This window comes from Haliotis cracherodii, unplaced genomic scaffold (genome assembly GCF_022045235.1).
Source record: "Haliotis cracherodii isolate W230 unplaced genomic scaffold, xgHalCrac1.p SCAF_15, whole genome shotgun sequence".
NCBI lineage: Eukaryota > Metazoa > Mollusca > Gastropoda > Lepetellida > Haliotidae > Haliotis > Haliotis cracherodii.
Genome location: NW_027266270.1, coordinates 29580387 through 29592754, shown reverse-complemented (window position 1 = coordinate 29592754; position 12368 = coordinate 29580387). Strand labels below are relative to the sequence as shown.

Below are 12368 nucleotides of genomic sequence, written 5' to 3'. Positions count from 1 at the left end.
TATGGTATAAATGGATTAGTTGGTCAAACTCAGGAGACTTGGTTGATTGCATGTTATCCTACTATGTGGGGACGTTGCTCCTGACATCAGTCACTGGTTTGTCTGGTCCAGAATAAATTATTTTCTGGCTTAATATTGACCAGGTCATACAGCTGGAATATTGCTGATCGTTGTGTTTAACAACCGCCAAACAAAAACAAATCCTTGGTTCTATACAGAAATTGTTGTGATTCAGACTAAATTAGCAGCAATATTTTTTATAAGGAGTTGTCTCCTTTATCTATGCCAGGATCCACTTGCTATAGATTGGTATCACAAATTCTCATTCACCTTTATTTGGACCTTTTTTCTGATAACGTATACTGTATTCGATGTAATAAGCGCCCAGGGCGCTCTCAAAATTAGAATATTATTTTGGTGAAAAAAAGGTGAGTTGAAAGATAAATTTCGTGGTTTATGCTATCAGCCTTTAATGTTTATGTACGACAGATATATTTTCCAGAATTTAATTGGCCATAATTAAGGGTGTATATAACGCACGAGTGCGTATTACACGTGAATAAATAAGTCTTGTGTACATTATTAATCGGAAGGGGTGCTAATTGGGATTGTTCACTGGCCAATATATTAGCAAATATCGCTGTGGCCGCTTATTAGATCGGGGCACTTATTATGTCGAATACGGTACTTGTTTTCAGTGGTAACTGGGTAGAACAGGTGGGAAGGCTTGGTGACTTGGTTGATGCCGTGTCTTTGTACTTAACATCAAAGTGACTCAATCTCTTACACATGAAATGCTTTTGCTTGCAGATATTTCAGCTACCTTGGTCAGTTCGGAGACAGGATGAAGTTCGATTTGAACCAGGCTGCTGCTGAGGCCAGGTGAGTTAAGATGGTTACATGGGTCTTACATCCCTGGTGAACTAGCAACCCACGTTTACCTGAGACAGAACGTGTGATCAGGCCTAAAAGGACCCCATGGGTATTCCTGAATAGTATGGAATGGGTTGTAAGGCTCTTTGACTGGGTTGATTTTTTTTGTCATCGTACCCTGACGGTGTTGATTGTTGCTCCTAATATCAATCACTGGTTTAAATGTCCACATAATATGCTGTCATATCACTGGAATATTGGAGTTTGGCTTTAAACAATATAATACAAACATGCCAAAATGGCTGCTTTAACATTCAATTCAAATTTTTGGGGTTGTTCTGCAAGACATACTGTTTATTACTTGTCAGGACAGAAATATTTTCATTGATAATACCTTTTTCCTGAGCAGTATATATGTCAGACAGGTAACTGGTTGTTAGATTTATCAACCCTACCTGAAAGAAACATTCTTAGATTATGGTGAGTCTGGGCAATGAATGGACATGCTGATGGATAAGGCTATTGAGATGAAAAAGAAGAGAGAAATGTTTGTGTCTAATTGCCGGCTCATTAAGACCATCTTTTGGAAGATGTGTCATGAACCCTGCTGATGTGTTGATAACATTTGACCCATAGAGGAATAAAGGTCAGACTACATCCGAAGCATCCCACGTTAAATGGGAATCTGGTGTTCACAATGTGTGATGTGTGTCATCGTACCCTAAAGACATACATTGTTGCTCATGCTATCTACCAATGATTTGCCTGTCCTAGATTCAAATATTTTTAGGTTGCCTTATTTTTAGGCTGGAATAATGTTTACTCTGGCTAAAAAGAACTCGTTCATTCTTAGCAGATTGCTGAGATAGAACTGGCAATAGTGGCTTTGCAGTAGAACCCCAGTCAATCTTAATGTATTAAGTTGGAGGCATCAAAAATCCTGCAAAGGTTAAAGTTTGTGTGTGATACTTCCAGACAATGCTCTGATCTGCTGAGTCAGGCTCAGTACCATGTGGCCCGGGCGAGGAAGATTGATGAGGAAGAGAGAGACTTGAGGAAAAAGCAGGAGGAAGACCGAGAGGCCCTTAGACTCCGACAGAGGCAGGAGGAGGTATGTCAACAACTGCTTTCAGGCCAGCCACACTGTGGTAGGGTTATGAAGCATGCAGATATTATTATGCTTCTTTTTGGGACTATGTTACCCTGTTAGGAAAGACATCATAAGAGGAACCATCCCTGTTGATGTAGTTAAGAACACTGATATAGAAATATGAGCATATTACTCAGTACCCTAATTTTTTAATCCAGAAGTTTGTGAACCTGGATATGTTCACTGGGGGTTGTCCAGAGTAACAAGGTTTTCTGTATTCTGAATTTGTAAATGCGAAAAACATGAAACGAATCAGATAAACTACATCATATACATTACATAGTTTGTTACTATATTTCGAGAAAATAATTTAGGATAATTGTTTCTGATTGGTAGATCTCTAATAATGTTACATGGTGACTTAACTGCCTTGTGGTATGTTTCCAGGATGAGAAGCAGCGGATGCGTGAGGAGGTGGAGCGTCGCCTGTTTGAACAGAGAGCTGTGTTTGTGGAGAAGGCAAAGAAGATTGCTAAAGAACCAGAGATGGAAGAAAAACCAAAGAAAAGCGGAGGCAGGGTAGGTAACTCTTGATGTCTTCACCACGTCCATGATACAGTATGGTAGCTAGAGTATGGAGGTAAATAACTTATTAGTTGTAGTAGTTGTCGAAATTAATTATGACAATCAAAGGATCTTGTTTAACATTTGTTGTTAAAAATAAAAAAAATAATGTGTACCTAAATTTAAGTATTATGGCAATAATCCTCAAGGACCTCAGGAATTGCTTTTATTTCTAAAACTGTATGTTAAACCTGATAAATCCTTCCTGACAGGTTTAATTGATACTACCAGGCTGTAACTAAGTGCTTTAATTAAGTCTTTGTTAGGGACTGGTCATTATGATAGGGGGATAGGTGAGCCGTTAGGATTGGTCTTACAACTGTATCATATTTTCTCATCCCCAGCTAATGTTCAAATTTTTCAAGCTATAAAATCTCATCTATGCTCTGTAGAAATCAAAGAGGAATTATGATGGAGACATCATCTCGGATGGAAGTGAGGATGAAATGCCCCGAAAGAAGAAGAAGAAGCGACATGCTAGCAGTGGCTCGGAGGGAGAAGAGGACCAGGAGAATAGGAGGAAGAAGAAGAACAAGAGACGGTGAGGAAGACGTTTTGTTCATTGTCCAGATCACTGTCCTGTGCTAGGCTGAAAAAGGACAAAATGGGATCAATATGTTCAGCATGTTTAGGATGGTATTTGAATGGTGATTTAATTGGCTCTACTTTTGAAGATCCGAGGTGGAATAGGTCTTCATGAACCCATGCTTGCCGTAAGAGGCGACTAATGAGATCGTGTGGTCTAGCTCGCTCATGCATGTCATCGTATCCCAATTACATCAATCACAGGATTGTCTGGTTGAGACTCTATTATTTACAGACTGCCATCATATAGCTGTAATACTGCTGAGTGCGACGTGAAACAACAAACAAACAAATATACAATCTATTATTATGCATGGCAATGCACCAAATGTCACTGACATTAATTGATGCTGATATTTTAAACACAGCTTAGTCCGTCCCAAGTTGGATTACTCTGGTGAAAGCCCAACACAGCTGGTACCTCATGCTTGTTGTAAGAGCCAAACAAAGAGGTACAGCTGACACCCCATGATTGTTGCAAGAGTGAGCCACAGAGATATATCTATTACTTCATGCTTGTTGCAAGAGCCACATGACTTCAGCTGATATCTCATGCTTGTTGTAAGAGCCAGACATAGTGGTATGGCTGATACCTCATGTTTGTTGTAAGAGCCAGACACAGAGGTATATCTAATACTTCATGCTTGTTGCAAGAGCCACATGACTTCAGCTGATATCTCATGCTTGTTGTAAGAGCCAGACATAGTGGTATGGCTGATACCTCATGTTTGTTGTAAGAGCCAGACACAGAGGTATACTGTATATCGCTGTGTATAAGGCGACCCCACGTATAAGACGACCCCCCTGTACACGCCTTAAAAATCAACCCAAAATCCTATACTCCGTGTATAATGCGACCTGGAATGAAACACGTCACAAGTCTGACTGATATACCGGTAGAAGATTTAACATGCGCTTGCCGACTGTAGCGTATTTCGCACACGGACATCACAAGTTAGTTAGTTACTTTGGAGATGTAACGTGCGCTTTCCGACTGGTGCGTATTTCGCACACATCACAAGTGCGCACACAAACCTTATATATGCAATAAAAATATGTTTATCTTGCGTTGTTTTTTTTCTACAATGATACGTCGCGTGTGTAACTCCAGCACACGTTGCCATTTTGTGTTTACACGGTACGACACCAAATTGGTGCCCGTAAAATAAAATTCATTTATGAAGTAATAACATATAAGAGACAATGGTGAGTAATTTAATCGCCAATTAACTATGTTGTAACTAACTAGGCTTATGTTTGCTTCACATTCAGCGTGTTTATTCCACAATCACTTGTACACACCGTCTCCTACACTTGTCAATACAACTGTAAAAACAGCGGGAATTGATTTCAGCTTCACCGGTTATCACATGTTAGGTCACATGTGCAATATGCAAATGCTTACCGATACTTCCGGCTCTCGAATTACGGATGTTGATTGTTTTACCGTGTCAGCTGGCTTGACAATCTGCATCGAGGAGAGGGTCATTTCAACTTTATTTGCAGAAATTATTAAACTTTATTCAAGGAAAGAGATACAAATCATGTTTATGTATGGAAATAGTTATTGGAACAGTTATTTAGGACGAAATGCGAAGTTTTATTGTCAAATGCTGGGCTGGCTATCGGACGCCGGTTGACATCGCCAGTGGAAAAAAATGTGAGATCTTCGATTCCGTGTATAAGACGACCCCCCTTCTTAGCCCCCCCCATTTTAGGTACGAAAAACTCGCCTTATACACAGCGATATACGGTATCTAATACATCATGCTTGTTGCAAGAGCCACATGAGTTCAGCTGATATCTCATGCTTGTTGTAAGAGCCAGACATAGTAGTATGGCTGATACCTCATGTATGTTGTAAGAGCCAGACATAGTGGTATATCTAATACATCATGCTTGTTGCAAGAGCCACATGACTTCAGCTGATATCTCATGCTTGTTGTAAGAGCCAGACATAGTAGTATGGCTGATACCTCATGTATGTTGTAAGAGCCAGACATAGTGGTATATCTAATACTTCATGCTTGTTGCAAGAGCCACATGAGTTCAGTTGATATCTCATGCTTGTTGTAAGAGCCAGACAAAGTGGGATGGCTGATACCTCATGTTTGTTGTAAGAGCCAGACATAGTGGTATATCTTATACATCATGCTTGTTGCAAGAGACACATGGTTATAGCTGACATCTCATAACTGATATTGCTGTTGTAAGAGCCAGATCAGTGGTATAGCTGATACATGTCGTAAAAGCCATCTTAAATGTCAACATGCCATTAATTTCAGATCCAAACACAACAGAGACACTGATGATTCTGGTGATGAGGGAGGCAAGAAGGAACGCAAGCCAAGGAAGAGGAAGCAAAGAGAGCCCAAGGAGTCCAAGAGGAAGGACAAGAAGAAGAGGGTGGATGAAGATGAAGATGGGTTGACAGCAAAACAGAGGAAGAAGATTGTCTCAAAGGCCATAATCTCCTCAAGTGAAGGCTCTGATTCTGATGGGGGCAAGAAACTCCAGATTGATGACAGGTTAGTTGTCTTGATATTAGGGCTGAAACGATGCTTCAACGTCACTATGCGATATATGTTTAGATATGAGTTGTGTCATAATACACAATTTGAGTGTAATAGTGAGTGAATATATTCTAAGTTTGATAGATCAGTTGAAAACTAAAGCTCACTTTTTGATGAGTTGACTGACAATAAGACTTCATATGATAAACCAAAATGTACATCTTTACCAGCGTGAAGACTAACCAATATCTAGACCATGTAACCATTATAAACATTTATGACCTACATCATACAGTAAGCTCACACAAAAATGTAGAACTGAAAAACTGTTGAAAGGGGCATACAACTGAATCATCTACTCAAGCAAGATAAATACCTGTACCTCTAGAATGATAATGTTTGCATTGTGTCGTTGTGAAGAAGAAAAAACATCATGATGTGTACTATTCTGTAAGAGAAATATGAAATTTGTCTGCAACATCTTGGGATAATTTTCTTTTCCCTTTGACAGTGGCAGTGGCAGTGGTGGTGGTGGTGGAAAGAGAAGACGCATTCTTTCTGACAGTGATAGTGGTGGAGGACGCAAGTCAGGATCTGGATCTGATAGGTCCAGGTCAAGATCAAGATCTGGCTCTCGGTCAAGGTCAGGTTCTGGATCAAGGTCACGATCACGGTCACGTTCGGGTTCCAGGTCAGGCTCTGGTTCACGATCAAGGTCACGTTCTCGCTCTAGGTCTGGGTCAAGATCACGGTCTGGATCCAGATCACGATCTAGGTCAAGGTCAGGGTCTAGGTCACGATCTGGGTCGAGATCTAGATCGAGATCTGGGTCAAGATCTAGATCAAGATCTGGTTCAAGGTCACGTTCACGATCAAAATCAGGATCTAGGTCAAGATCTGGATCCAGATCCAGATCAGGCTCAAGGTCACATTCGAGATCAAGGTCAAGGTCTGGCTCAAGGTCTGGCTCAGGATCAGAGAAGGGTTCAAGAAGAGGGAGCGGTGATGAAGGGAGTGTCAAGTCTGGGGGAGGATCTGGGAATGAGTCCCGAGGGAACAAGTCTGGCAGTGGCAATGAGAGCAACTGAGAAGGAAAACAGTTTGTTCCACCACAAATCACATTGTACAGAGGTACAAGACAATTTGTACTGGACATTTCAATACATTTTCTGTTTGCTTCTCTGTTTTGATTATATTGGTCATCAGTGAAAATATAAACTTAAAACAAAATATACTTCACATATAACTGCTATGACGGTTTGATGCACATTTTCAATAAATATCACATGCTGACTGTTTATTTCCTTATAAATTTATGTGAAATGTGGAAATGATAATGAAATTATTTTTATGTCATGGTCAGCATGGTCAGTAAAGATGGGGAATTGATGAAAGTAAACATTTTTATTCTCTATGCGCTGACAAAAATAAATCCATTTTGCTTATTATTTTTAATGTATAATAGCAATGATAAGATGCATATAATATCAACATCATCTCTTTTCATTATGTAAATAGTTAAAAAAAATATTGGGTATGTTCAAGATATTTTTCTTATGTTAATAAGGATGTCAACTGGTTAGATAAACGGTGCCATGCAGGTTGCACAATAGGTGTCAAGTACTCCATGCTTGTCTACACATGTGCATTCTGGGGCAGAAAATAGTCCCCAGTAACTCTCTTGCTGTAAGAGTCTGTTAAATCAGGTTGTCACAGTGACTGACCTGGTTCATTGTGTGTGATCTTATCCTGATGGATTGTAAGCTTGCCCTTTCTATCAACCACTGGTTTTGTTGGTTATTTACAGGATGCAGTGATATAATGTCAACAAAATGCTTAAGTGTGGAAGTTCTTTGCAATTGTCATGAGATATCAACATGGCAAAGTCATAGTTTCCAGAATGAGGGTACATGTTACAACTATAAAATGCAATGCTGCACATTGCACCATTACTGCTGGTTAAATATTAGTGAAAATGTCAGTAAAAATCCTCAGCATAGTGACAGCTGTGTTATCTAAGCATTGACATGACAGTTCCAGACAAGTTTGGTAAATGTTTGTTTTGACTAGGGACAGATACATTTGTATGTTCTCAGATGGTTGGTGATATCTGTCTGTAGAAGGTCATGTTAAACCAATGACTTTGATAAGAGCCACTGTCCAGTATGCTAAGTATTGGTATGGTATTGTATGGATTTTATACCCCATTGGTACATGATTGAAGCCTTGGTTTCCCCTCCAGGATATTGCTTCTGTGAAAATCCTACTCACCAACTTCATGTACATCTATCCAGTCAAGGTACCTTCATATGTTGATTTTGATATACAACAGCATTTGATTTGTACCTGTTGATAAATTTGCTATACGTTTTCATTTCAATAAACATTGGTCTACTACAGTTTGACTTTGTCATTTTTGTCTTTGTTATTATCTTTCATCACAACAATGGGATAAAGTCAAATTACCGTTGGTTCATCTGTGAATTGTTTGGTGGGCTACTTAAGCTATCTTATGGCGATTAAAGAGATGACTGTTGAATTTTGGGGAATCTTTTGTTTATATTTTGTCATGTTTATATTTTTGTGCTTGATTCTGGCACGGTTGAAGATGCTGTGCTATGTGAGTCTAAGTGGTCAAGTGCCCAAGAATTCTTGTGAATACCTCACCTCTATCACATCAGTGCCATAAATTCCTGTTTATGCTGAGAACCACACTATAAATTTTTATGAATTTTCAACAGACGTCCACTACACTGCCAACATATCCATAGTTGTGAGGGAAACCCTATCCCTTGCCAGAGGCGCCACTGCGCATGCGCAAGGCGGGAATCTAGTCACTTCTTTCCTGTGTGTCCAGATGACAACAAGGAAAATATTTTGTTGCACATCCGTACACGTGATTGAGTTCCACACTTACAAAGCACATTAGATCTTCTACTAGCAGTGAGCAGTTCTACAAGCAGAGAACGGGGGTATAAGAAGATCGGAAGTTCTAGTAAGTAATTAGTTAGAAACGTTTTGTGGGATGAGATCTCCATCTCAAGGACAGGCACCCGTCTGTTCAGGCTGTGGGCAATACCAGATACCTGGTGACCCTCACCCTAGATGTCTGTCATGCAAGCAACTGCACATAAAGGTCAAGGTGCAGCTATTGCGAGCTCCTGTCAAAGGAGAAAATTGACAAGCTCTACAAGGCACGTATAAACAATCCTGATTACAAAGATTACTAGAGCATCAAGTAAAAACAAGTGATTCAGCCCTTGGTGGCCATATTAATCACGTGGGTTACAAGCGAGTGTCGCGCGAGGGCGCCGTCTCACCTTATGAGAAGAGACCCGTCGCTCATCCCTCTCTCCCAATAAAGTTGAGAAGCAGATGCATTTTACCGGTCAATCAGAAAGTACCTCTGACTTGCATCCGGCAACGTCTGGTACGGTCGATCATCGAGTTTGGCCAGAAACTAACGATCTTCACCCTCTGCCGCGTTCCCCCTTTTAACTTAATTGAGTTCGGAATTCAATGTCTGTAATGATGTATAAAGCGTAAAAGCGCGAGTGTTGCGCGGGGGCGCCGTCTCACCTTATGAGGAGAAGAGACCCCGTCGCTCATCCCGCTCTCTCAATAAAGTTGAGGAGCAGATGTATTTTACCGGTCAAAAAGAAAGTGCCTCTAACTTACATCCGGCAACGTCTGGTACGGTCGATCATCGAGTTTGGACAGAAACTAACGATTTTCACCCTCTGCTACGTCCCCACTTTAACTTAAAAATAACAAATTCAATGTCTGTTTTGATTTGCAATCTATGTCTCGAGACGCACAACCCCGGCTTGGCCATAACCCAGCTTGGCCATTCATGGGTCGATCAGATTGATAAAAGCGCATGCAATCAATGTCTCAGGAAATCTCATATCTAAAAGAATCTGTTGCAAAACCCAGGCTTGGCCAACAGTGGGCGATCACGAGATTCAAGAGACCTAAGGATCTCCCAATAAAGTTGAAGAGCAGATGTATCTCACAGGTTGTAACTAAAGGGATTCGGAGAAATTAACCAACTCAATGTTGTAATAATTGAAAAAAAAATTGACGAGCTCCCCAAGGCATGGATAAAAAATCCCGATTATAAAAAGGTCACTAGAGCATCTACATCAAGAAAACAAGTGATTAAGCCCGAGGCGGCAAAAATTAATCACGTGGGTGACAAGCGAGTGTCGCGCGAGGGCGCCATCTCACCTTATGAGAGAAGAGACCACGTCGCTCATCCCACTCTCCCTATAATGTTGAGGAGCAGATGCATTTTACCGGTCAATCAGAAAGTACCTCTGACTTGCATCCGGCAACGTCTGGTACGGTCGATCGTCGAGTTTGGCCAGAAACTAACGACTTTCACCCTCTGCCGCGTTCCCCCTTTAACGTAAATGAGTTCACGGAAAGAATAACAAATTCTATGTCTGTTTTGATTGACACACGCATGCAATCTATGTCTCGAGAAATCTCAGATCTAAAAGAATCAGTTAATCAAAACCGGCTTGGCCAATCAGGGATTGATCACGAGAGTAAACAGAGATCTAAGGCTGAATATGGCAGTACACCCTCATACAGCAGACATGTACAAGGTTATGCTGAATCAGACTATGAGGACAGTAGGAGAATTATACTAAGAAACCGAGAATCTCATAGATCTTCTCCCTACCACGCATACCATAGGGCTCATCGTGAATCACGGTCTTCACACCGAAGTATGCATAGAAATACGCACCAGTCACCGTCAAGCCACTATGATAGACGCACTGACAAAGCTCGTGCATATCAGGATAGTAATCCTAAGCGTGCACCCTCCCATACTGCCACACAGTCCTGTTATACGGGCGAAGAAAGCGAGGGAAATATGACATCACCATGCAGTTATAGATCACGTGATTCCCGCACAGCTTGTCGTAAATCAGACGACCGGGATTACGATACCCTCAGCCATACGACCCACTCCCAGCACAGCCAGAGTAGGGGGTGCCGTTCTACACCGGAGTATTCAGGCTATGGGGACACTGCTATAGAGGAGGATTATAGATCAACAATTACTCCCTTAGAGACATCATAGCAGAACTTTATGAACTAATGCCCACCTTAAAACCAGATCAGGACAGTACACCCGTTAAACCCTTGATTGAACGTGCAGGTTATGAGGGACCCGTTAAGGGGACCAAACCATACCATATGCTTCCTCCTCCGTCATATTTGGATGACGTCATCAAGAGAACTGAAAGCAATTGAATTGTTCAGCGGGACCTAGTGCTTAACTGAGGCCTATATTTATTAAATCTGCTTACAAAACACATGATGATCCGTTCTCACTACAGCCTAATGAGAGCGATTTATCTAGCATTAACAGCTTGGCTAGATCGTCTACACCACTCGTCAGTGAAGATCGCTACAGACAACTCTACCGTGGTCGCTTACATACAGCACCAAGGAGGCACAAGATCTCAGCGTTTACTGAAGGAGGTTACACGTTTATATGCCTTGGTAGACTCAGTGAGTTGCAAGATCGAAGTAAGGCACATTCCGGGCAAGCTAAATATACTAGCAGATTACCTATCCCGGAAGAACAAGATAGTACCCACAGAATGGTCACTACATCCCGAGGTGTTCCAAGTGGATAACCCAGATATGGGATACTCCAAACATAGATCTATTCGCCACATGTCTCAACAACAAGCTACCAGTCTATGTCAGCCCGGTACCAGACCCACTAGCACTCCAAGTCGATGCGATCTCCATGGAATGGAAGGGAATGTTTGCTTACGCATTTCCCCCATGGGCGCTCCTAGACAGAGTACTGAGGAAAATAGAGGAAACGGACTGTGTCATAATCCTCATAGCCCCGACTTGGCCAAAAAGGGCTTGGTTTCCCAGACTTCTACAACTCCTGATAGAAGTACCTCAGAAACTCCCAGTACGTCACGACCTATTGAGACAACCAAAGACGGACATATTTTACGGCCGCCTCGACAACCTCCATCTTCACGCTTGGAAGTTATCTCGCATAAAATGCAAGCAGCCGGTTACTCTAAATCAGCTGCACGAAGAGTGGCTAGCTATAACGATACCCATAGTAGCCGATTTCTTGCTCCATCTCAGAAATGACAAGAAATTACGACACGGCACTATCGAATGATATAAATCAGCCCTGTCATCAGTATTACAACACGGTGACCTATCTATAGGTACCCATCCAGTACCGAATCGACTTATGAAGTCTTTTGCCCTGGAAGATATAAAAGTACCACGTACTTTTCCTAAATGGGATCTATCTATAGTATTGTCAGCATTGATGAAAGCACCGTATGAACCCATGAGTGGGGTGTGTGTGTGGTGTGTGTGTGTGTGTGTGTGTGTGTGTGTGTGTGTGTGAAGATTTCAAAAGTACCTCATGAACTCAGGGTAAGTTGTACTTTGTTACTGGACTGCGCTATTGAGTTAGTAAAACAGGGCAAATGTCAACACTGAAATCAGAGATCGAAGGATTAAGTGATATACTGTAATCTACATGATAGGAACGTCAATGTACTACCACCGTAGGTGACGTCATAGGAGTCATCACACCAGAGAAACGTTAAGATACGTTAAATATCACTATCCAAAAGGGTATAACGGTAAACCACGTCATAAGTGATACGGGAGAGTAG

The 12368-nt window shown here is 41.4% G+C and overlaps 1 protein-coding gene across 1 annotated transcript in view; it reads left to right on the top strand.

Annotated features, from left to right (window-relative positions):
- The window catches only part of LOC139462496 (RNA polymerase-associated protein CTR9 homolog), a 36928-nt gene extending 28853 nt beyond the window's left edge, over positions 1-8075 (top strand). Inside the window, exons 19-24 of the mRNA XM_071244253.1 lie at positions 811-882; positions 1849-1984; positions 2411-2542; positions 2980-3128; positions 5458-5700; positions 6197-8075. Coding sequence (XP_071100354.1) covers positions 811-882; positions 1849-1984; positions 2411-2542; positions 2980-3128; positions 5458-5700; positions 6197-6773 — 1309 coding nt within the window. The 3' untranslated portion in view covers positions 6774-8075. The remainder of the gene's footprint in view (positions 1-810; positions 883-1848; positions 1985-2410; positions 2543-2979; positions 3129-5457; positions 5701-6196) is intronic.
- Positions 8076-12368: the final 4293 nt, after the last annotated feature.